Source organism: Hetaerina americana, unplaced genomic scaffold, assembly GCF_022747635.1.
Source record: "Hetaerina americana unplaced genomic scaffold, ioHetAmer1.1.p SCAF_5, whole genome shotgun sequence".
NCBI classification, from domain to species: Eukaryota; Metazoa; Arthropoda; class Insecta; order Odonata; family Calopterygidae; genus Hetaerina; species Hetaerina americana.
In genome coordinates, this window is record NW_027287095.1 from 74,284,790 (window position 1) to 74,310,616 (window position 25,827).

General features: G+C 38.1%; 2 protein-coding genes across 2 annotated transcripts in view; both read right to left on the reverse strand.

Annotated features, from left to right (window-relative positions):
* LOC139693540 (cuticle protein 76-like) overlaps positions 1-25,827 on the reverse strand; it is a 263,851-nt gene that overhangs the window by 24,900 nt on the left and 213,124 nt on the right. The window lies entirely within an intron of this gene.
* On the reverse strand, positions 11,996-16,861 carry LOC139693476 (uncharacterized). The gene is made up of 2 exons (XM_071591652.1): positions 16,850-16,861; positions 11,996-13,459 (listed from the first exon to the last, which is right to left on the reverse strand). The coding sequence occupies exons 1-2, from the start codon at positions 16,859-16,861 to the stop codon at positions 11,996-11,998; spliced, it is 1,476 nt and encodes a 491-aa protein (XP_071447753.1).

A 25,827-nucleotide genomic window follows, 5' to 3' on the forward strand; every position in this document is an offset into this window, starting at 1 on the left:
CCATTTTCTATTTCCAACGCCAAGGAAAGTATTAAGGATAGTGAAAGCTGAAGAATGAATTATGGCAATTAATAGTAAAAGATGGACATTTTTTTGTTCCTTCTAGCAAGTGAAAAAATGGTAAACTTGAATAATTTATTTTTCAGAATATTCTGGTCACCAAAATAATTCGAAAATGTCAAATCCGATTGACATTGGAAGGTATAAAGTACAAAAAGCTAATGAATGAGCTTTTTTAGTATATGAGTAATAAATCTAAGGATATTTTGTCATCTATGTTAGGACATTCAAGCGCAGAAGTGTCAAAGGATCCCAGGATTCATCAAAAACCTACCGTGAGCCGGTAGACCCAACCATGCATTTCGTTTTACGTTCTCTATCTTTATGAAACATGCAACTTATGATAAATATAAATTACAAATTTAAAAATTTTTTAAAAGTCTTGATTTTTTAAAATTTCCCCTAATATGGAAATATAATGCGTTTAAGTAAAGTTTCACAATATATTTATCATCAAGACAAGTGTTTCGACTTTTAACCGACATAAAATATTCGCAATATCCATTACGATGATGATTTCATCACTCGATATTAAACCATGACAATATCGCTTAATAGAACGTGAGCTTTTAATGTGGTTAACTCAACTTCTACCTGGTAAGGCGTAGTTTTCGATTAGGCGTAGTCCTAGTCTTACTAACGGTCCCTTAACCGACTCCATTTTTTTAAAATCCAATTCATGTTTACATTTACATGCATTCGTTTGACATACCGAAAGGTATGTTAGATGGAGCAAATGATTTTTTAATGCACATGTATATCCTTTTTCCTAGAATTTCATTCAGTAAACCTAAAAAATGGAGCACTGAATCGGTTGGAAATTTTTTTTAACTTGTTCTATGCAGCGAACTGACTCGGCCCATTGCAGAAGTAATGTGGAACTTGTGGAATTTCCTTTCCCCAGGTGTGTTAGATTGCTTTATTCTGCAATGCAATGAAGATCATCCTCGTCCTGTTATCAAGAGACTATTTATTTGAACAAACTAGAAACATACCATCTGATACCTAATCGCGGGATTGAATATTTCCATAATACCAAGGAGTTAGTTATCTAGCGTTTTAGGGATATACCCGCTCATCAATTTTGTTAACTCTTCCTTCGGTCAAGTAGAAACACATTCTACATCTCCATTATGCAATAACATTGACGTGAAAGCGTAGATTACTTCAAGTACTTACATCTCGTGCGAGATGAAATGAAACTAGATAATCAAATATTTGATGACATTTAAATTTGTAGCACGCTAAATAATTTATTGAGAAATTTTTTAACGACTATAGAAATTTGGGAAATGATGTGCGACTAATTAGACTCATGTGAATGGGTCATACCTCTTTCAAATTACGCCAAACCGCAATACTTCGTAAGATAAAACATTCTGTCTCGGGAAAAAGTCCGAAAAAGTACTTTCTGTGAGTTAAGTTACTCCGGTATCCATAATTATATCTTAAATCGTCTAAGAACTTGAAAAATTCATTTCATAATGTTGCAAAACCAGCGAAAAAGCTGAGCTCGAATATTAATTCTAGATAAATATTAAACTAAAAATATTTTTAATAAGTAATTGTGGGGAACTACTAAATAATCATGAATGAACGTCGATTTAATATAAGTTTTCTTCCTTGGATTTATCTCTAATATCTAAACTTAAACCAAGGTAACTTTGCCTTTCCAAGTAGATGTACAATCGAGGCATGCATTCACCGTCCCATTTTCGTCATCCTGTCATCTGCTAATGGAGCTGGATGAGGTAAGACAAGTACTACATACGTACTCACTCATTTTCAAGAGATCCTCAAAAATACCACTCACTTTCTTCAACCGAAGAGGGGCAACCAGTCGGCATACATGCAAATTGAGGAACGTGAGAGGAATTTCCCGATGAGTAAGTCCGAGAAATGACGTGGGGTTGAGATTTCTTTAAGCTCCTTCAAGTAAGTAGAACTGAACTGCTTTCAGACTGAAAGAGCCTTTTTACACCACTCACTTGAATTTCCTAATATTTTAATTCCCGTTTGGCAGTTTCCAGAACCTCACTTAAAATGTAACACCAACGCCGTTTCTCCACAGAATGTTCCACCGTTTGATAAATTTATGGCCAACGGGTGATGATAATTTGTTAAATATTTTTTTCCATTAGCTCAGAAAAACGAAGCGCTATTAATGATTACGAATTTTTTTAACACTTTTAGGATAGGAAACTGAGACTCATGGATTTTTGGAGAGAGATATCTCCACCTTAATGACGGAATAGTACCGTGAAACATACGATTGGTTGGTACGGTGCAAAGTTTGATAATTGAGTTATTTGTTGTTGAGATTAGAGCTCAACTGGTAGTCCTTCCAAATTCTACCTTCTCAGAAATTCGTATTTTCAGACAGATTCCATGAACCGAACGCTTTAGGTTTTACATGAACACACCTACGGAATCATTCTGTAAGCAAAACAAAATTACTTATCTGTAACTCTTTTATTATGATAGCTTCTGTCTCGATTTTTTGTTAGGCCTGAGGTCCAAGATATCAAATTTAGTTGCACAGGATACCATAACTTTTTTAAATATAAAAAAGTTAAATTGTGAATAAAATTTTCTTGTTCTGGTTAAAATGAAAATAGTCTAATTTTATCCTATTTTGTTGCAGTTCACTTTTTAAAATATCAGTCAAAATTGATAAACTTAAATTTGGAACTGAGAGGTTAGCTCGTGAAAAAGATTGACCTTGATAAGGTTGCGAGTTAAGTGGGCCTTATATCGAATGCAATCCAAATCAATTTGTCATTCAACTTTCTGTTCTGTTGGATCTTATTAAGCATATTAATGAAAACTATTAATTTTCTCCTATCGCGACTTATTATATTCGAATGCACTTTTATAACTAAGTTTGAAATATATTTAATGCGTGTCTTGCGGTTGTCCGGTAAACCTTTGCTCAAAGAGTTTAATGAGCAATTTCCTTTTTAATTCTTACTCTCTCATCGGATAGCTCGCTCGTAAATGAGATTTTCGTGTTCTTTAGGCAGTGAAATTCACACCTCACCTTAAAGGTGAAACGATTTGAAATTATGTTGAAAAACCATCTGACAATATACTGTATATGCTGAGCAATTTTATATAAAGGTCCATTACCTGTAATGGGAAACCATTATCATAAGAGAACCCTTTGTGGATTCATCTATTACGGTAGACCCAAACAATGCTATTTCCTTGGGCCATTTTAAGAAATGTTGGCATTCGGAAAATACAGCATCGTGTCAAAAAGTACGTGAGAAGAGCAGCCCGGCGTTGGATCTTATTCAGATTCTAACGCTTTTCGGCAAGGATATGCAAAATAAGGAACCCCTCTTGTCGCTCTGTGTCCTGCATTTCAGACACGTGCATTGGCCGTATAAGTGAGGAGAAATGCCACACAGAAAATTAAACTGGCCCCTCCTGAATGAAAGGTAAATAAGTAAGGCCCCTTGTCAATGGGAATCCCAATTTTTTCACCGTGCTAAAATAAGTTAGTGTCCGATTATTTTTGATTAAAATATATTATTTAAAGACATTTTCTATCAAGATGTAAAAATACACTGAATTATTCTACTTTGCTCTCCAAACAATTCCTTTTCTTCCTCGTGTAATTGTTTTCTTCCTTGTTTTATTTTTCGCCTGAAACATTTTTCCACATTCGCTCTCAGCCTACCTATTGTAGTCTTACATACTATTGCGTTGTCCAAAATTTTCATTATGACCCTATTTTTCACTTTGTCCGCATGCGTGACTTTCACTAATATTCCCCATCATTGTTTTAAAATTACTCTATTCTGCTTCTAACGTCGCATTGCTCTATGTTATTACTTCTCAATTTGTCCGCGTACGTAGTTAAAGTTTGGCCAAAGAGGAAGAATCACCTGTTGTAATGTGGTTGATAGCGCGCGTTTGCATTTGTCCGGCCTAGTACCATTTACATTTCACGTTAACCAGCATTTCCAATAATTGAAAAATAGATTTTCGATCAAGATCACAATTTCTGAATCACAATATTTTTAGTGATCCTCATTATGACGCAGATACATTAGGAAAATGATAGTAACACAGAAAATACGAAATTGTCGTTTCGGGGCATATATTAGTTAATCATTAAACTGTTAAATGATGCTTTATACAATTACAGTTCATCATTTCCTCAACCTTAATGTTTTTGGCATATATTGTCCTCTACACCTACATGGTACTCTGCAAGTGCCCGTTAGGGTGTGTGGCAGGGGGTGATTCAATACCAGGCGTACATCATCAAAAATTAAGATACTCTTAACGGTATCTAAGCGTGAAATACTTATCTACGCATGCAAGGCGAGCTGATAGTCTCTATGATGACGATGAATTAAGGTTAGATAAAAAATGAACAATATACCAAGATATAAGGAGTAAAAAAAGAAAAATACTTTTCTTTCCTTGCTCGATCGATCACAGTTATTTTAATACTTAATTGTTGGCGAGAAAAATGACATCTTAAATATGTCGGTTCTACACTTGACCTCCCTATGTAGATCGTCATGATCTCTCCTATTGTATTACGATGAGGTTAAGAATAAATCTACTTCCAATTTATGCAAGAGATTTAATCTGTAATTTAACATTCGATCCGTGAGTGTTTCCCGACCCATTCCTCTAATAATCTATATGCGCTTACTCGGTTCATCATTACAACATTATACTGATCTCGCTCTTCTACGCTAAACTCGATCTAAATCGGCAATCAATCCAACTTCATGATTCCCTGTCTGAGCTCTAAATGATGCAAAACTAGCGAAAAATAGTATTGCTCTTCAATATGGGGACTTGTCAGTCCACTGGGAAGATCGTTGGAATAATACGAGACTCGTCTCGTATACCTGTAGACATCCTCTGCTTTACCTATGCTGCGTACTTTCACGTGTGCCCGATCTCCCGCAAAAATCATAGGCGCCGCAGGGAAAAGGACTACCCACCCCTTATCCGACGTGTGAATTTCACACACCGTTATCATTATCTATCAAACCGACTTTCGGGTTGATAATTATGGATGGTTGGCGGTTTACTTACAATTTACCAGTAGAGTAATTTTAATTTATTTTAACTTAACCAATTATGACCAGTTACAGCTATTGCACTCGAAATGATTTAGTATGATGCCCTCTCTTTACTCATATTGTATTGATTTTTCTCTGACGGCTGTTATCATAAGCTCCCTAACTCACACATCTTTGGAGGATGACTTGGGGACGAAACGCGGAATAAGTTCGCACAGAAAATACGTCACGAAACACAAGCTTTCAACCATCCTCCTAGACGGTTAAGGAGCTCTATCTAAAAAAAAGGGTCAACTCCATGACGTTTTCATTTCACGCTCTGCAAACAATGATCAACGGTTTTTCGTGAAAAAGGGAAGGAGATATCAATGCCGTGAACCGACATTTCATTTTGATTCGACATGTCCTCGAAGATTTCTTCGACCTTGGGCGCGCTCACTGCTTAAATTCGGGGTGCTAAAGGGAATACTTTCCTTCCCTTGCGCAAAATATCGCAAAATGGAGCAAACGTGCCTTCCCTTCACCGATCAATGAGCGCACGATCGGGGGACGTAACCCAAAGTCCACTACGTGAGGAGCGAAAACCTTTCGAGAGTGGCGGGTGGGGAAGGGGGATGACAAGGAGGAAAGGCTTTTGAATATTCCGAGCCTTCCGAGCTGATTGCCGTCGAGATGGACAAGCTGAGGGAATTCAGGGAAAGAGGTCTCTCCCTCTCTTATGTCAATAACGAGGGTGGATTTGATTGAAATATGACATGAAATTCAGGAATCCCTCGCGCCACACCATAGATCAGCGACGCGCTTTTCTTCCTGTTAATGAGCCTCACTATAAAATATATATATATATATATATATATATGTATAATAGTTTATGAGCATTGTATAAAAAAAAGGAAATTTCATGCTTCATCTATTTGGATTACTTTAGGGCATCAGCATGCACATAAATGTATATTACCAGCAAGGCAGTTTTAGTGACAATTAACAGCAATTGTATTAATATCATCGGAAATGAAAGAAATTATGTGACATTTCAAGTAAAGTTTAGTTAACATAAATCATCATCATCGGTCGAGGATCGTTTAAAATATACTGACGGGATATATGCGGCCCGCGGGCAACGTTTTGCGCCCCATTTCCTTGGCTAGATACATGATGAAAAAACGGTTTGTTAAAAGTGGTATTAAAGGAAAAATCTGTTTTGGTAAACCTTATACCTAGGGAGTGGTTAATGATGGTTAATTATAGCTACATAAAAGATTAGGTGTTACCATATTTCAAGTGAGTATGATTTCAGGTGATGTTGGTACGGAGCATGATAAATACTTGAGAATATACAGTATTTCTCCACCTCCGTAACAGCTATAGTTTTTTTCAGAAATGTATATTTTCTCAATGCATTTATATTTACTTCATCACTCAAATCTACAGGACTACTTGCGGTATATAGAAGGAAGTGCAAACCTATTCAGGTCTACATCTAACGTTTCAAGTCATCTTGAGAAGAATAGGCTAGGAGTGAGTGCTAGGCCCCTAGTGAAAAGTGTAGTTGGACATTCTTGGCATTCGGTATTATTTTTTGCTTGATAGTTTCCATTGCTGAATGTAACACATGCTGTTGCAGTGAATAATAATTTTGCTGGGGAAATAAAATTTATTTGATAGCTATTTTCTTAACAGTCATTTTACGTCACATTCTCTATTAGTGAGATGTGTGATTGGAATGGAATTTTAAGGTTTGGATTTTGACTGGGTAACTTATTTGCTACCGTAATTCATTATTCGGGGCAAAATATTCCCCAAGTTAGGAAAAATGGTGTTAAAATTTCTCTGAGATTTTTATTGTTTCCATCGACAGACATAAGCTACATCACCAATAATAAGTTATTGATTTGAGTTGATTAATTATTTAATTGAGCATATGCCCTCTAATGGTTTTCAGTCATTTCAACTTAAGGATATCGTATTGTTTTGTTGAAACTGCTTTTTTGAAGCTTTATGTTGAACTTTGATAATTTTTAAATTTTTTAGCATGGTGCGGGGGATGCCTCCGGAATTTAAATCTAACTGGGCGTCAAAGGGAATGCTTCCTGTGTCTTCCAAGTGTAACACTGAATTTGCAGATTAACATGGATTGATTCCTTTTTTTCTCTCTCCTTCTTCCTTATCTCTCTTCACCTACCCCAACGTCCATAACGGTACGTACTTCCTTTTTTATCTTTATTCCAAGGTTTGCTTTTATTAGTTAGCGATACCAACAGACGTTTTAATAAATATTAAGTTTCCTATAAAAATATTTATTCATCGAATGAAAAAGTCTCGAAAATAACGAATGAATATTTGAAAAGCACATTATTATTGGCATAAATGGAAATCACAATGTTTTAAACCATTCAGAACTGGAATTGTTAAACAAACAACGGGGTTGGTCGGTTTTTTCTTCTTGTACACGGCTTACGGTTTCCCAACAAATATTTTTTCCTGTGGAAATATGGTCTAGAAAATCACACTCCCTGACTTCCAAGATTTGAACGCTTCGGAGTGATGTACTGGTCAGCAGTGGAGCTGGCATATCATTAAGTCACCTCACAGCGATAGAACACAATGCATAACATTAAAACATAGCTCTAGTAACCACATATTCTCAAAGAGAAGATGACGTAAATGAATGTTAACAGGAGTAAACGAGTGATGTGTCCTTACGACGTCGGAAAACGAGTTAAATAAGAAAAGAGATGGGTTCCCGAATCCTGATTTATTTTCTCCTTCTCTCTCGGGGCATGGGGCGATGGACACCATTCTCCGCTGCAACGTCGACAATTTCGCTCGAAAAACATTACGTCATCTTAAATAGAGCCAAGACTGCTTTCGAAATGGTAAACTGGTGAAAAGGCGGTTTTTTAGATTTTTTTCCCGTGTGTGGACCGAGCTTACTTCGTCCTCTGTAGATATTCCTTATCACTTAATGTAGCTGCAACGACGGAATAGATTTGGCTGAAGGACATTGGACATACCTAGAGTATATAGGTAGAAATGATTCGTTGGCAAGTCTAGACGTCAAATATTATTTCCCTGGGACGCGAGGTTTTGAGGTGTAATGTTTTCATGAAATTCTAAGGCCTTATCATGCAAACTGCTGTAGGATTCTTATATTCTTCATTCTTCAAAAAAGCTTCATGGAAAAATGTCTTTAAGCTGATTTATAATTACCTTGTAGCTTCACTTTGTGTGCTAATCTATGTATGTTCTTGTGCGCACATACTATATTTTTTAAAACGTAAGCAGTTATCAACATGAAACTCGGTTTGATAAGCGAGGGTAGAGTTTACTCGATTCTAAGCCCTACACGATAGGTTAAATTCACACAACAGTGTAAGGGTGGTCAGATCATTTCCCTGTGCCACCAACGGTTAGGTGTGTACGCATATATATGCACAGCCTATAAAATTGTTTAACAATACATTTACATACCTCTCCAAGTAAAAAAACACAACCTGGCATCGGAAACTATAATATCATCGGAAGATGCCGCAGCAGTAAATTTTAACGGAGTCATCCGCTAATATGTATTTCAATGCAACAATTTCAGAGTATAAAAATCATTCGCCTTGATCGGGATTCGAACCCGGCTTTAACCTCGTGGACTGTGGCGCGTCACGCAAGACTGCGAACGCCTGTGACATTGTGTGTACGATATTACGTAAATATATCTTGTTCCTTTAAACCCCCAAAATTTCGCAGTGTTTGAGGACGCCTGGATAACTTAACAATGCACATTAGCGGATGACTCCGTTTAAAGTTACTGTTGCGGCATCTCCCGCAGTTTCTTGGAATTAGTTAAGGGATGTTGAAGGCAGTACAGAGTACGAAGAAAATCCATGAAAATGAACACTTGCAGAAGTGGTAAAGTTTCGGTGATCATACTGCCTTCGTCAGGCAATGAAGAGATGGCTTTCTCGGCGTGAAAGTAGGAGATGGGAGTTGATCGAGTAGGTGGAACAGAGGTGGAAAGGTTACTTTTTGGTGATGGGAAGTGAACGGCGACTATTGGAGAGCCTGGTTTATCCCAGTCTTTTCAAAATCCCTCTGTATTCCTATAGGCTTCAGGTTTTCACATGAATGCTAGTTACTTATTCAAGGAGGCCTAGTTTACTTTAATGGCGAAGCGGTTATCGAAGGTTTTTTTTGGATTGGGACATTGGAAGACCACAAGAGATAATGTGGGATAAAGGTGTATATTGACGATAATAATAGAAAGAGTGGTGGTAAATTTATCTATTTAGAATATTAGGTGAGGCCGAAGATATGATTTTTTTAGGAGAATATGTGGCCTTTGATTTTTGTTTGGAAGCTGAGGCTATGGAGTAGAAAGGGTGTCAGTATTAAACCAGGGGTGGTTGCAGAATGAGAAATGCGGAGGAGAAGGAGGGGGAGAAGGGAGGACTGGGTATCATGTGGATTTGAATATGTCGCGTATGTTTGCGCAAGGGTTGAAAGAGACGGGGGGTGTGCAGGTAGGTGGATGGCTGTGGATTTATCATATGGTAGGTATACAGTAAGTCTAGTTTTTGCCTTCCTAATTTAAAGCTTAACTTAGCCTTTTTCATTCTAGATATAGTTATGAGATTTTCGAGAAAGATAAGTTAAACACTCAAGTAGGAGAGCAAAAACTAGAACAGGTGGAAAGGTTAAACACCTTGGCCGTCTTTTGCAACACATTGGTCCAAGTAGTGGAGGCATGGGAAGCATAATTGCGTTAAGCATAGAATATTTCACGAGAGGTATTGAACCGATTGTAGGATAGTTAAGAAAGGAGCCTAAGAAAATATTATTGAAAGCTTTGGAATGGAACATGGTTTTGTATGGCTGGGAAACTTGCTCTTTTAGGTTGTTGGTAGTCATAAATTGCTTGCTTTTGGGATGTGGCCGTGGAGAAGGATGGAATAGGTGAAATGGTAAGAAGGAAAAATGAAAAGAAAAAGTGCTACATATGGTGAAGGAGGTGAGGGGATTGTTGGGAGAAATCCAAAGAAGGCTGGAAAGACGGATACGGAGTGCTTTCATTGGCAATGGGATGTTGAAAACTCTCATAGAGAGGATATTATTAGGAAGAGTTAGTAAGGGGAAGAGAAAGGTTTGTAATACTCAATGCAATGTAGGATGGTAGAAAGTATATGGAATTGAATCACAGTTTACTGTAGTGTGAGGTGTTAGCTTTTGTCTAGCTAGATGAACATAAAAGTTTCAAGTTTAATTTTGTGGAATTTCTTCATGATGGGGGTAAATAAAAACTAAGAAATATAGCTTTATTAAATCTGTGTTTAAATAGAACTCCCTTTTAACGATAAACTACCAATAATAAAAAGTATACCTTGTGGAGTCAGTTGTTAAAGTCCAGGTTTTAAGTAAGACCTTCAGGCCCGTGGATCTTGGTTCGTGTAATGTATCAGGCAGTGCGGAGTAAAATTTTGTTCCTATTCGGAGTACACGCGCTTGACAAGAAAGTGAAGTTAATCTGTATATTGCTGTATGAATGGAGAATCATGGCTAATGCTGTGCTAGCGATTAAAATAAAATGGTATGGAGTGTTTAATATTCATGTACATATATTCATATATGTACATGAATATATAGTTGTATGGTTATAGTTGAATGAACTACGTTTCATAGTTTGCTGTTTTTTGAGGACATAAATATTAAATCAATCGTTTATTAGGTGTGCTTCACTGCTTAAAAGATTGGAGAGGAATACGAGATGGGAGAAGTGAAAAACAGGGAAAGACGAATTGAGAGTTGCAATAAAATGTGACAGATTTTCATGGGTCAAAGAAGTGAGATATCTCCAATGTAGCGGGTTTATAAAACTGACCTGAGTATTTCAGAAAAGCACTTTCGAGGTGGTCCATGGAAAGTTTTCATAGGATGAAGTCATGCTAAACCTAATAAAACAAAGTAGCGCCATCGTGATATTCAAGAAAAAATTATGATAGTCAATCCTTGATTTTCTCTTAATTGTGTTCCATCTTCAAACCTGAGTCCATGCATGCCATTATGTATAAAACGAAAAAGAAATCAAACTAGAAGTTAAAAAAGTCCTCGTTTGATAGAACTTATTAAAATTACATAAATTGGTCATGTATTTTCTCCCTTTTGCAATATTTTTCACGGCCTAGGGAAAAATTATCTTCATTTTCTGTTGGTTTTATGTACTTTTTATTTATATTCTATTAACTTCATTATTATCATTTTTGAGAAATTTCGTGCTCACAGTTATAAACGGAAATGAGTAGCATTCTATTTTTTATAAATAAATGAAAAAGTACAAGAAAATCAATAACTGTGCAACACTTTCTGGAGAGCCAAACAATAGTTAATTAATAGCATCATCAGTTCCTTCATCGAATATTAATAAAAGGTGCTAATTTTATTTGTATCGCTGCTGTCTTAGATCAAATACTTCATGAAAACACCAGTAATAAATCGTTCAGAGCCCAATGAAGTATACTACCCATGCACTATACTTACGTACTATTAGTGTTCCACATATTGCTTGAATGCACACGTTTGCCAAGTATTTCATGAATGCTCTTAATCTTATAGTCAGGCGAGATTGATGAAGACAATAAGATCCTGCAGTTGTCTCAACTTTGGGATTAGGGAGGTATTTTGAAATTAAATTTCAGCATCAAATTTTATTTTGTTAAAAATAATTTATAAAAACCACTTAAAAAGGAAGTACAAAAATTTTTTGTGGGTGTAGTGAATGTTATGTGTCGCTGATGCTTTATTTACCCGTAGAAAAACATTCAACAAGATAGAGGTAAAATATATGCACGTTCCGTCAAATGGTGGATTGATTCGTGGACCATTTGAAGCTGCGTCTAGTACCCTTCGGAACTTGGGATGCCTTGTCCATTCTTCCATCCCTCTGGCTGTGGTTGCTTCCACCCTGCTTCCGGTTGTTGCCAGCCCCCTTCAGGTTGCTTCCACCCTCCCTCCGGTTGCGCCCACCCTGTTTCCGGTTGTTTCCAGGAGTCGTGATGTTCTTGTTTATGTTCTATTACGGGGATTTTGACCTCATACGGCACGTGGAACTTTTTCACTACCGGAACTGGAATCGGTCGGTCAACTTCCACGGTATGCTCTTTCACCACTGGAACGGGAACGTGACGGTCGTACTTGAAAGGAATTTGAACGGGAACTCCCTTCTCTGAGGTGATCGATATAGGCTTAGGAACTGGAACTGGAACAGGGACCTGCTTGTGAAGGGTAACCGGGAACGGCTTCCGGACTGGGACTGGGACCACCGTCTCCTTCGTCACCGTGACGGGGACAGGGACGTCCTTGTATTCCGGCTGTGGTATGTGCTTTTCGTACGGGATAGGGACTGGAATTTCCTTCACGATCTTTACGGGGATCGGAATCCTCTTCTCGAGTGTGATTTGGATTGGCTTAGGTACAGGTCTTGCGACTGGTCGCTCGACCTCTACCCTGACTGGCACCTCAACGGTTTTGTACACTGGTACTGGAATGGTTCTGTGGACCGGGACCCTAACCGGAACTTCCTTGTAGACTGGTACGGGTACCGGCTTGGGCACGTGGACAGGTCGTGGTTGGTCGACAGGAACTTCGACTCTGTACGGGACGGGTTTCTCTACTGGGTATGGGACATGCTTGACGACGTGAACGGGGTACGGGACGGGTCGTTCGACCGGATAGTGGACGATTTTCTCGACGTGGAATGGCACCTTCTTAACGACAGGCACAGGTACTGGTTTCCGAACATGGACAGGCACTGGCCTCTCAACGGGTACTTTTACCTCGTACGGTACCCGCTTCTCAACCGGGTATGGTACCTCTTTCACGACTGGTATCTTGACTTCGACATGCTTAACCACCTCAACCGGAACGGGCCTAGGGACGTAGACGGCACGGGGTTGATCCACGGGTACCTTGACCGGAATCTTGACCTCTCTGACTACAGGATAAGGTACCTTCTTTACAACTTCCACGGGGTATGGCTTAGGCACGTGGACAGGATAAGGCTGTGGCACGGGTATGCGAACATATTTCACCTCAGGCTTCTGCTGATGCTTCCATCCCTGAGGTTGCTCCCATCCCTGGGGTTGTTGCCAACCGCGTGGTTGATCCCAGCCTCGTGGTTCATCCCCACCCGATTTCCATTCCTGCTGCTGCCATCCAGAGGTATCTCCGCCGGTCTGGCAGCAATTTACCCCTCGCTTTGCTATTTTCTTATCTCCTTGCTCTGCTTCCTCCACTTTTGCTACCTCTTTCACCGCGGTTTCCTCAGCCAGGATGCCAATGGCCAGAAAGGCCACCAATATCTGAGTTCAAGGAAAAGAAAATTAGGATACAATTTTCGAGCGTAATACATCGAAAAACTATCAATAAGTAATAGATTCACATAGACTAAATTTTCGTGCGAATCAGGATTAAGGTTTAAATTCTGCATTAAAATTCTGAGTTTTTGCGCTGTGTTGGAATGTTTCAAAATTAATTTAATGAATAATTGTATTGCATGGAAACGGGTCTTTTCAGTAAGCATTAGAACGTGATCATGACAAAAATTTGGATTCTGTACCATAACCAAGTGGTAGGAGTAATATTTACTTGTTTTTATTAAGCATACGGAATTTATTTTACGCCCAAACTTATTATAGCTGTAAAATAGAATGACCGACTAGCTTTCAATTTTTTTGATTTGGCATTATCCGACTGAGATTGCCGTCCTTGACGCATTAAAATCTTCAAGGGCGTTGGATTACAGTTTCCGCATACCTAGTACCTATTCTTTCAAAATGAAATCCACTGTACTGTCATCATTTCCTTCCTCAGGCATCGATAGCTCTTCACTAAACTACAAACACAAATTATGGATATGAGCATAAGTTCAAATGAATTCGTGTAAATTTAATTACCTATACCCTATGAAATAGCCGCACTCATTTCCGGAATTTTTCTCCACCTGGATGAATGGTGTGGATTTATTGCAACCTTGAGCGTTGACCTAGAAATCGTCCACCAAGCTCCACGGTGAGTTTTTTTTCAGTTTCACATTTGCATTCTTCTGCCGTCTTTCACTTAAGTCAGCGTTATTTCCTCGTTACTTTAATTTTTTTCGCGGTGCCTGAAGCTATGCTCATATATTATGCTCGAAATTCCATGTCCAGCAACTTATGCATAGCAAAATCCCTACTGTAGCCGAGCCATTGTTAATTTGACCATGAAACAGTGCGCTTATGATAAAATATGCTTTTGGGATGATGATGCACTTTTAAAAATTAAAATTTCCGTTTTCATGTGACCTCCTTCGAACAGCGTTAGCTTTTCAATGACATGGATCATGCACCCATGAATATTCTGTCGGAGAATATGGTACTTCCAGAGAGTAAAACATAATAGCCGCAAGTTTATAACTGTAAATACCATAATCAAATGATCAATTTTAATGAATTCTTCTACACAAATTTTTACTTTTGATAGTGATTGAATTTATAATTTTATATTTTGGAACTAAATAAAAATGTACACCTTATGTACCTAATGATACCTAAAGGACGCATTTTTAATTAATTGCACATATTGATGAAACTTAAGCAAAAGTTCAATGTTTTGTTACCTAAAAAATAGAATAAAGTATTGTTTAATCTCATTTTGCTTATTTAAGTATCCATATGTTATAAGATCACGAAACGTGATCCTTTTTATAATTAGAATATTAAACTGAAAACAAGAGGTTGCTTTTTTGAATGCGAAAGTGACTTGACCATTAACCATTCCTGAACAGTTGTGTTCATAACTTTACCATTAGCTGAGTTCCATCTTCTTCGATCGTCAAAGAATAGCATTGAAGTGTTTTTACTAATGCAACAACTCTCAGGCCTTTATATTTGTCTTTCGGGAAAATTAATTAATGGGAAATCAGGAATCAAATTAAGTGCTAATCCAATAAAATAAAAAAAATAAAAAAAACAATGTTCAGGGAAATATTGTGCAACAAAAGGCAAAGTGTCTGCATGTGACGTCATTGATCATAATTTGGTACTGGTCCAAAATTTTTTAAATATTTTAATAACATTCTACTCCTCTAGCTTCACTGGCAGATTATTTTCATTATCATTTCATCGCAATCCAAACTGTCCCAAGCATTATGATTAGCGCTTAAATTCGTTAAATTGAGCTGCGGGCTAATGGTCCAATGAATGGGAGGGAAATGCACGCCAACAGCACACCCATATCCTTCGAGGAGGAAGCCTCCACGCTCGACTACGGAGAAAGTTGGTCGCCCGGTTAAGTGTTGCGCAAGCTGCCTCCACTGCTCATTTATTTAATGGCATTTTCACAAGAGCACGATCTCCTTTCGGATCTCGTCTTTCCCTTAGGAGACGAGATAAATGGTTCGCGCGCGTAAATCTAAATATAAATTTCCCACCTTCGTGTTATGTAGTTATCATGCATCATGTTGTATGCAGTTCAGGAAGTCATCTCCAAAGGGAAACAAAAAATTTGATGATGCAGTAGAATTTGATTGCAAGAGGCAATTGATGGATACATTCATTCACACTTGAGGAACCACGCTTTCACCAGTTATCTCGATATAAATTTGAATATTTAATTAACAGAGTTAGTTCCTAACTGACGGCAATGGTTTATGTTGCAAAGATTTAAAACTTGCAGCACCGATGAATTTTTTTAATGTTTATAATTCTTAAGTAATAGTTATGAAATTTTACCTGCAGAAAATATTCCTTCAATTTGAATGAATGCTTAAATAAATTGTTTAAAAATTCAAAATAAATATTCAAAGAAAATCTACGAGGGTGCATCATTCTTGCGATAAACTTTGAGTGTTGGCAATGCTTCACTGTAAAGCATTTAGTAAGAGCATTACTGATGAGTCATTCTTTAATCAGAGGTAATAAATACATTAAAAAATTCTGCCAAGAGCTTCCAGTTCTAGATATTGAAGTCAATTCTGGTAGTCTTGCAGATATGCTGCAACAGACCTCATTTTTAGGAACTTAATGTTCATTTTCATTGAATATTTGGATGATTTGTGGTTATTTTATACATTGATATTAAATATAAATAATTTTGTTAAACTACACGACTCCCTAAATTTCCTATTTTTTTCAAAACTTTTTTATGACCTGGTATTATTGGTATTAATTATTTTAATTTATGTACCTATGATTGATTTTTTACTTCTTTTCCATGGCACACAAATGGAGTAGGTTAGTGATACCTTCTGAACTATTATTTGTAATGAACGATATATAAATGAAAAATATATTATCTGTGCAAAATTATCCAAAAATTAGGTCAGATATTCGCACTATAACTGATTGAATTGCGCAAAATTGTTTTTAAATTCACTTTCTCTGTCACGGGTAATTAAATTGCCCATTTCGATTGGCACTGAGTTTTCCAAAATGATCTTTAAATTTTTCCCTCAAACTTAACTACACTTATTTTCACCCTATCACGGAATTCACGTGGCTATTTAATTTTAAGCGCACAGAGTATTATTTTTTCTCCAAAAATCACGAATCCCGCGCGATCCCTGCCCGAACGCCAATGTACTCTCACTCCTGTTTCCAATCCCGATAATCCGAGGGGGGTAACACTGGACTTTCAACACCGCACTCCGCGCTCACTCTCCACCCCCGCTGGGGGGACGAACTTGCTGCTCCTTTGGCTGCTCGCTCACTTACCGGCAACTTCATGTCGGTCGCTTCGGCGCGCCTCTTGCTGGGGGTGGGGGTAGTCGGTGTTCCGCCTCTCGGAGCACCAAAAGCCTCTTTGCCGCCCGTTGAAATCACCGCTCGCGTTATATACGTCTGCCTCGTCGACGTGACTTCTAGTGCTCATCCTTGGACCATCCCACAACCTCTCTCACTCTCCGCCCCCTCCCACCCTCCGGGTGAGCGCTTTCCCTTCACGCTCCGCCCCATCCCTCTCCTTACTCGGTCTCACCGATATCCTCCCTCCAGAAGCATGCACACCGCCGCGCCTCCACCGGCATCTCCGCAAACGCCATCCCACCAACAGGAGGGCCATCCCCTGGTAGATCCACACCAAACTCCACCCCATCGCCTCCTCCACCACCTTCCCTTCCCCCTTCAAACTATCACCCTCCGCTTGGTTACCTACAACCCGTACGCACTCCCCCTCCTCCTCTCCGTCACCTCAAACCTACCCACTCCTTCACGCTCTCACCACCTACCTTCCACGCACCTCCCCCTTTCCCACACTCTCCTCCCCACCTTTCTCTACCCGTCCCTTCCCCTTACCCCCTTCCAATCCCAAAACATCATCATCTTCGCCCTGAAGACGACTCTCGCTTTTTTCCCTCCCCGCCCCCGCTGTCTTTTCCCCCTCCACCATTCCTCCCCCTCCACCTCCTCCTGCTTTGGGGGGAGGGTGGCCGTTGCCTCCGGGGTTGCGCCACTGGTCATCATCCACTTTCAAGGAGATTCGGCGGTGGGACGATCCGAAAGGCGACGGGCGCGTCGTTCTCCGACCTCTTCCCCACCCTCTCCCCCCGCAAAGCTGCTTGCTCCGTGGTCATCCCATTCTTTCCGCTGGCGGTGGGGCGCGTTGTTCGGGCGTCAAGATCGGATTCGGCAAACAATCGGGCCCTTGGGGCGATTGAGGTGACGGGTAACTTGTCGACATTATTCGTGAGTTTCATTTCGTTCCGAGGGTGACACCTCAATAACGTTGGGCCAGAAAGAGCTAGAGCAGACCCTTGGGCATAATTCGGACATGGTTAATAGAAGTACCATAATAGGTTTTCATAATAACCTTTGGGTGAAGCCTAATGGGGGTGAAATCAAAATTATCGTTTTCTTGAAAGTACATGTTCCATATTCCATTAATAAATCAACAAATTGATATTGCTATCATTTCAACAGGTTAAAATAACTTTCTCTACTAAATGAGGGGTAAATGGCATACTAATGGGCGTCCTTTTATTTGAAGAATGATGCGACGATCCATGTAGGAGGTCAATATCTTTGACAAACACATGGATTTCTTAAGTACTTCACGGAAATGAATCTTCCATACGTTAAAATAGTTTTTAAAATCCTTTTTGATTTCAGTGGCTGCGCTGAATCGAAATCACCATTTGCTACAGATTTAGCCAATTTATAAATATTTCCATGCAAATAAATACAGATTTTGAAATACAGGTTTTTTTGCAGGGCAAGAATTCCACGAGTAAACATGTTACACATAATAGAGTCTTCATCAGCCTGTCTTCTCTGACTCAGTTACAAAGTCCAGAGCTATAATGATGGATAACTTCAAAAAAATAAAAAGACCGGAATATGAAACTTGAAATCACCTAGTGGCGTAACTCTAGCCTGATAGCCTGATATTATTTTCATAGTTCCATTCATTTATTAATGGCTGTAATTAGGTTAGGCCGCGTATTTTTTTATCAAAATTTAAATCACTTGCAATGGAATGAAGAGATTATTCAGCACACTTCCGCGGAAGTGTTCTCCAAGGAAATTACGCATTTTGATGAGATGAGGTTGCAGAAGTATTTTTACTCCCCAGGTGATTTTGTGACATCTTTGCCCTTAAGAAGAAGGTACTTTTGAGGGCCGTAATTTACTCACTTCTGTTTTACGAACAGGATTTATTGCCTTCCTGCGGTTTTGAAGTCATAAATATTCCAAATTTGTGTCAAAGTGCAGCTTGGTCTTTTGGAGACATATGAAACCAGTGAGTAATTTCAAATCTATTTCATGGTAAAGGCATTGAATAAATGAGAAAAAGAAATTTGTAAGGAAATTTTCAACGAGGACGGTTTTTCCTCCCCAATTTTACGAAATGACTAATGGCCAGAGTGCAGATAACATCAGACCAATGATAAATGTTGGGCTTGGCGGGAATGCGAAAGAATGGATCTTGTAAAAATGCATACGGTTCAGGTGTACAAATATTGAATATCTTGTATGTATTTATTCTTCAGTTGTTTCACTGAATATTTGAAAGCGTGTTGAACTCAGTTACGTAAGGATTCCATGTAATTTTAATAACATCCCTTCGCTTATGAGAGTAAGTCGCGTATGCAGGTTGCTTTAGAGATAAAATTTTCTCTAACGGAGAGGGTTTCCGTCTAACTGTTCATCCCTCCCTTAAGGTGCCATTAGCATGTTCAAATAATTAGTCAATTTGACAATAGTTTTCCGAAGGAAAATTTCCAAATAAATTGTAAAAAATCTTTTATTCGAAAAAGATATAATATCTAAACAGGAGAGTGGAGCGCTATGAGCGAGCAAACAGCGAGATCATAGTAACTAAGCACTTCCCTAAATCAAAAAAAATGACCGCTTGTTGATTAGCTTAAATGGTATGATAAACAGACTTCTAAGGTAAATATTAAATGTCATAGCTTGAGGCTGTACTTTTTGAAAATTCTTTATCTTGGTATATGGTAAAATTTGGTATATTTTTACATAAAAACACATTTTTTTTCTGTGAAAAAATATCAACTAAATTTATTCAGTGAGAGTAATAATTCTCTAGGTGAGCCAAAGTAAATCGTAATATGCTGAGATGTGCGCGCGATACGTATCGATCTCATTGAACCGTTTACGATCTCGTGAATCTTAAGTGCGTCACCATTTAGTTGATTATACGGGCGTAGTATAACGCGAAAACCTGGTCGTAATGTTAATTAATTAATAAATGAATTCTCTGAAGTCTTAGTGGATATCCCACCCGGCCAGGGTTTCAGCTGCTGACGTTTCTTTGACTTACTCCGTCATCGTAACATCGGCAGAAGACACCCTGACCACCCGGTGGAAAACCCGCTAAGACTTCAGCACAATCATGCACCGGGAAAATACCAAATCTTGTCATTTATTCATTTAATAATAATTTAAAGAACCACTTAACATTGGTTTATAAAGGAGATATAACAACAAGGCCAATCACAAACACCCGATCACCGTAGGAGTAGGAAAACCCAACAGGCGGGAATGGAACCTGCGACCTCTGGGTTAGCAGGCGAGGAGTTCCACCCGTCGTCACAAAGGTGAACAATACTGGAGTTAGTCATCGACTTGTAGAAATCATCTCATTAAGAATTTTATTTGTGATTGTGTGTCTGGGTCCACTCTTTTACCGAACACCGAACACATAAAAATACATGTGGTTTTAAATTACAAGGTATATATGCTGATATGCTAGTATATAAATAAATCTACTTGTAATATGTATAATGGGAAAAGTAAGCCTGCTTGTATAATTTTTCTTTATGAATAGGTTTAAAATTGGGATAATATCGAAAAACCATCTCTCTTGGTTTAGCTTTATATGTAAAAATGACATTTGCTCATATCTGGTTAACATTTCAATCAGGCAAAGTTATTATTGCTACCTTGGGCCTTCTGCGAATGGACGATTGAGGTGTGCTAAATAACGATGGATCAGTACTTGATTTTCCATAAATTTTAGATGTTACGTTTTCTTTGCAATGTATATAAATTACAATTTTCCATGCAACAATTTCAGAGTGTAAAAATCATTCGCCTTGACAGGGATTCAAACCCGGATCCCTCAATGTCCAGTCGAGTGCTCGAGTTAAGAGGACGCCTCGATAGCTTAACTGGATAAAGCACTCGACCGGACGTTGAGGGATCCGGGTGCGAATCTCGGTCAAGGCGAATGATTTTTACACTCTGAAATTGTTGCATTGAAATGCACATTAGCGGATGGCTCCGTTAAAAGTTACTGTTGCGGCACCACCCGCAGTTTCTTTGAAATACAATTTTCTAGCCAAAATGAATCTAGTTACTAGATTCAATCGCAGTAAACATTTAAATTATTGGCGCCGAGTATGCTTGTGGGTGAATTGTGAATTCCTATTCAACTGGTCCCCCAAAACTTTGTCATACACTTCAAATTGGTATAAAAATTATATTTTAGCGCTCAGCTAAAGAAACAGATTCATGAACAAAGGCTGAATGGCTATCATTGTAGGCTATCAAATCGAGATTGGCTTGTAGCAGCTTTACAAAAAATTCAGTCAATTGCTCATCTCTTTATCCCCTCTGACTCCTTTCACTGGCATATTCCATTGCTGTTTCTCGTAGTTTATCCTTGGCCTACATTTATTATTATTTACCTCCACTTTTGCTTCGTTTATGATATTCATGAACAAGCTGTGTCTCCAAATATTCCCAATAAAATTGATTCCCTCTTCTTGTGTCTTCCACAGACTTCTTTCTTTACCCATACTAAGCACATCTTCATTTTTCACCTACGTTTATCATTTTTATTTTCAGCATTCTTCCGTAGTGCCACATTTCTATCGCCTTGTTATGTATTTTCTCTACTGCCCCTATATTTAGTTTTCCTCCGTAGACAAATATAACACATCCAAACCTTTTGATGAATCGTTTCTATATGTCCGCGCTAGTGCTTTTTGCAGTTAGTAATTCTATCTTCTGCTAGAAAACCTTCTTCGACATTCTTATTCTATTTAATATTTCTCTTCTACTTATTCCAGCACTATAATGTATAGTAATATTTTTATTTAGCAAATGAGGAACGAATTCCAAAAACCAGCTGAATCATTATATTATTGAGTATGATCCTAAAGAAAATGATAAGCTCTCTTCAATTTTGGATCCAATTTTTGCCATAAATTAAATGTGAACATTTTGTTTAACTGTAACTATTTAAAGAACTCAATGATGATCGTGTCTAAGATTACGAGAAAATAAGAAAGCCAGTGAATGAAATCAAGAAAGATTTAACTTGGGTAGTAATTTCCTGTAGATGGTTGGATGTAAATTAACGGGTTCAACCATTTTCGTATCATATGTTACTTTCATCGTGGCGCGAGGTTCATTCTAGTTTTTAGATCTTCTCATTTTTTTCTGGCTAACTACCTTGATATCAATGTCCTCGAGAACACTTCTTAAGGTCCTTTTTTGCTCTTGAAAAAGCCAGCAAGTATTTTTTCGGGGATTCTTCTGTTTTTTACACGAAATTCGCCCTTCTCTGAACTGTCGCACCCTTATCGAGATTTTTCACATCCTGAGCACCATCACCTCATATCTCACTCAATTGGCAGTGTATTTGGATGTGTCTTAAACCACGTAGTTGGAGAAAATTGATGGTTTCACGCTGTCCTTGTTTTTGTACGCCGTCATTTCGGGTATATAAAATGCTTCTCACACTAGCTGGACCCGTAACGAGACTAGCAAGATCCATACAAACCGAGAGCAGATAATGGTGTAGCTATCTAGTTCCTTGTATTTATGAAATGTGCTCGCATTCTTTAAGCTGAATAACATCTTTCAACCTACTTACAGTTTTGAGAGAAATAATTTGGATAACTTGGAGTTAATAAATGCCGTAAAAAATTGCTTTGCCAACGTTTTGTCCTGTATTTTTGTTTCGTCGTTGGTGCATGCATGAATAGCTAAATTATGTAAAACACTAAGTATATGATTTTATTTTAATCATACTATAAGTTTGTTTAACTTTACCGGAGGAAACAGTCTCAGAATTTATTTTAGTGTAAAATCTCAATAACGGAAGATAATGAAAAAAATTAGTTCAATTCACTCAATGATTTATTAATACACCCATAGCTTTCTCAAGTCATGATGTCTTTAGTTCTATCTTAATCGGCAGGTCACGGAATATTCAGGTTTAAGATTATTTAACGAAGGGTATTACCTCCGTGTGTAATATTAATAATCTGTTGACTTATTCCCTGATTTTCAATCAGCGGCGTGTCACTAAAAGCTCCATTAAGATTCAAGTGAATAATTTGCTCACGGGCTTCTAAAACTATTTTCATTTGCCGGTTAAAAATGAATATCTTGGTTCTCCATCAAAGATATTATATCGCCTAAACACTCTGTTATACGTTATAACAAATTGCAAAGCGTGAGTGTCCTCATCCATCAATGGGTATAAAATTGCGACTATCTATCTTCTGGTAGACGGAAGCTAGGGGCGATAAATAAATACAGCGGCAATTCCTTTTCTTCAGGATGTATTATATGCTTAAATGAGTTCGCGCATTTTATGGCTACGAGCGAGTCCTGAGAGCACGAGATTCTTTATTGCTCCATGGCTAAGGTCAGAGGGTAAAGAAACCGGGTGATGATTTTTGGACGGCAATGTTTTACCCAGAGCAGTTATTTACATTATAATGTTGTTTTTTAAAGAATAATTGCGAACAGTGAAATAAAGTAAGTTGTAAAAACGTTATCACGAAACGTTTTGACGTAAAATGTATTTGAAAATATATTTATGAAGAGAAAGTTCTAATCATAGTGGACAAATAACGAGTTGTGAACACAAAACACAGCTGTTCCGAACACAGTTTGTGAAATTTTACCATGGCACGATTATTTTTTTCAGTGGAAAACAAAAAAATATTTTCACTGTGGAAATCGTTTCAAATTTTTACTATTACCTTAGTAGATGTTGATTCAAAAAGTTAAATACTATAACCATTGTTGACAGTAATTTTCCCAGTTGCAGTAGAATGTGGTATTAGAATATTGTGGGTATACGTGTAGAGGCAAAAAATCCAGTTGCGGTTCTGCAATCGGAGACCAAGGCAGTCAACTAAAATTCTGAGACATAGGAATTCGGAAATCGCAGTTTTGCACTCATATTTCCAATTAAGTGTCATGAAAAACGACGCATATTTATATGATATACTCTAGAAACCTATAATTGCATGAATATTTCAGATGGTGCGGGGGCTGTCAAACTGGCTTCCCACACAGAGGACCCGGGTTCAAATCCTGGTGACGTTGAATATTTTCAGGGATATTCCGATCCTTACTTGAGGTGCTTTGTGGAGTGAACTTTGAGTGAGTACGCCGTCCGTCGGATGGGACATAAAGCTTGCGAACCCCTTGGCGCCTTTCGTAAAGAGTAGGTTAATGCCAACGCCGGATTTCTCTCCACCCTTAATCCTTTCCTGTCCATCCCTAATGGCGGAAATGACCTCAGCTGTCGGTCGCCTCCCCTAAAACTACTACCGTGAATATTTTATTATTTCCCAAAGAAATACAATTCATCGGTGTTTTATATTTACGTATCAATCACAGTTCCTAAGGAACTCGTTTTGACGATATACTCGTACTTATCAAATCAGTTAGCGACGAGTATTTTTAACCATGGACGATTTAAAAGCTCCAGGGGTGATTCGTGAAAGTTAAGGGCTAAATGAAAACGTTTGATTTATTACAATGGGGTAGTATATTAAATCGAGGCAAATGCAGGTAGTATATATTTTATTTCAGAGAGCTCATCAATATCACATATTTATCTTAACAGTATCGATGAATGTCAGTAAATGTTTCTGTATTGTCAAAGGTAAAATACAGCATGCTAAATGAGCAATATGCTAGCTTTACGTGTTTGGATTAAAATTTGTTTTGGTTTAAGAAAGCATATTATCCATTTCATCGAGATCAAATGAATCTATTTTCTCAAAACAAGTTTCTTATCACAAGCCAGGGAGATGAGAGAAAGAGAGAGAGAGAGAGAGAGAGTGATGCATTTAGTTCTGTCGACATAGAAGATGGCAAAATAATTGAATAATACTTTTCGAAAATTAAAATGATAGCTCAGATAACTCGATTCAGTATCTTAAGAAAAATGTGCGGTATTCTAACTACGGAGGTGTAAATATTGTTTAAAATCCTAAACATTTTACAATTTTACCGGATGTAATTCATACAAAGAAGAATTGGAATATCGAAGGATGCGATAGGAGGAAAATATGATTTGTAAAAGAGACAGAAAAAGGAAAATTTTGGGCATATCGAGGGGAAAGGAAAGATTAATTGGAGGCTTTGTAGCAGAGTGTGAGATATTTCTTAAAAGGGTAGCAGTGCTTAGTTTCAGGGTCTATCAGAGAACTGCCATGACGGATAAACCATTGATGACGATACTCGTTAAAATGATTTCTGATAGGCTTACGCTCGGATATGAAAAGAAAAAGTCCTCGATAAATATCTTCATGTGTGAGATGGGGCTCTGCGTACAGTTCCGAGATTTCTGAGGAGAGGAGAGAATGTTCTTTTCCCTATGTCACAACCCGGCATGAGGAAAGGATCCACAGTGACACCTGCCCTCCTCTCCATCTTCTCTTTCCTCCTTCGTGGATGCCATTCTCGTATCTCCGTCCTTGAGCCATTGGCAAACTTTCTCTAAAAGATGTGTATAATTGTTCAGCGAATTAGTGGAGAAGCGACGCGACGCAAGTTTCCCCTCAGCCGTCCTCCGTGCGAGTCTTCACCAAGTTCAACCGTTGGTGTGTCATCCTACATCTTTATGCCACCCTCCAAGTCACCACCTCTAGGGTGTGTGGCAGGTAACATTAATACGTCAGGTGTGAAACAAAAAAATGGAATTGTGGTCCCATGCTATGGTTCAGATTATATTTCCCAAATGGTACCAATGGAGAATTTAAATATTTCAAATGATGGACATAATTTCTACAACAGTTAATGTGTGGTGTAACACCAACATATATATGTATATATATATATATATATACAATGGGTTTATGTATATATAAACACTGATATAGATTTTTAAAACAGAAACACACAGAAATTAGACTCACATATGTAGTTTTGACGTTTTAACGGCTCGGCCGTAATCATCAGATTTTAAAAACCTATAT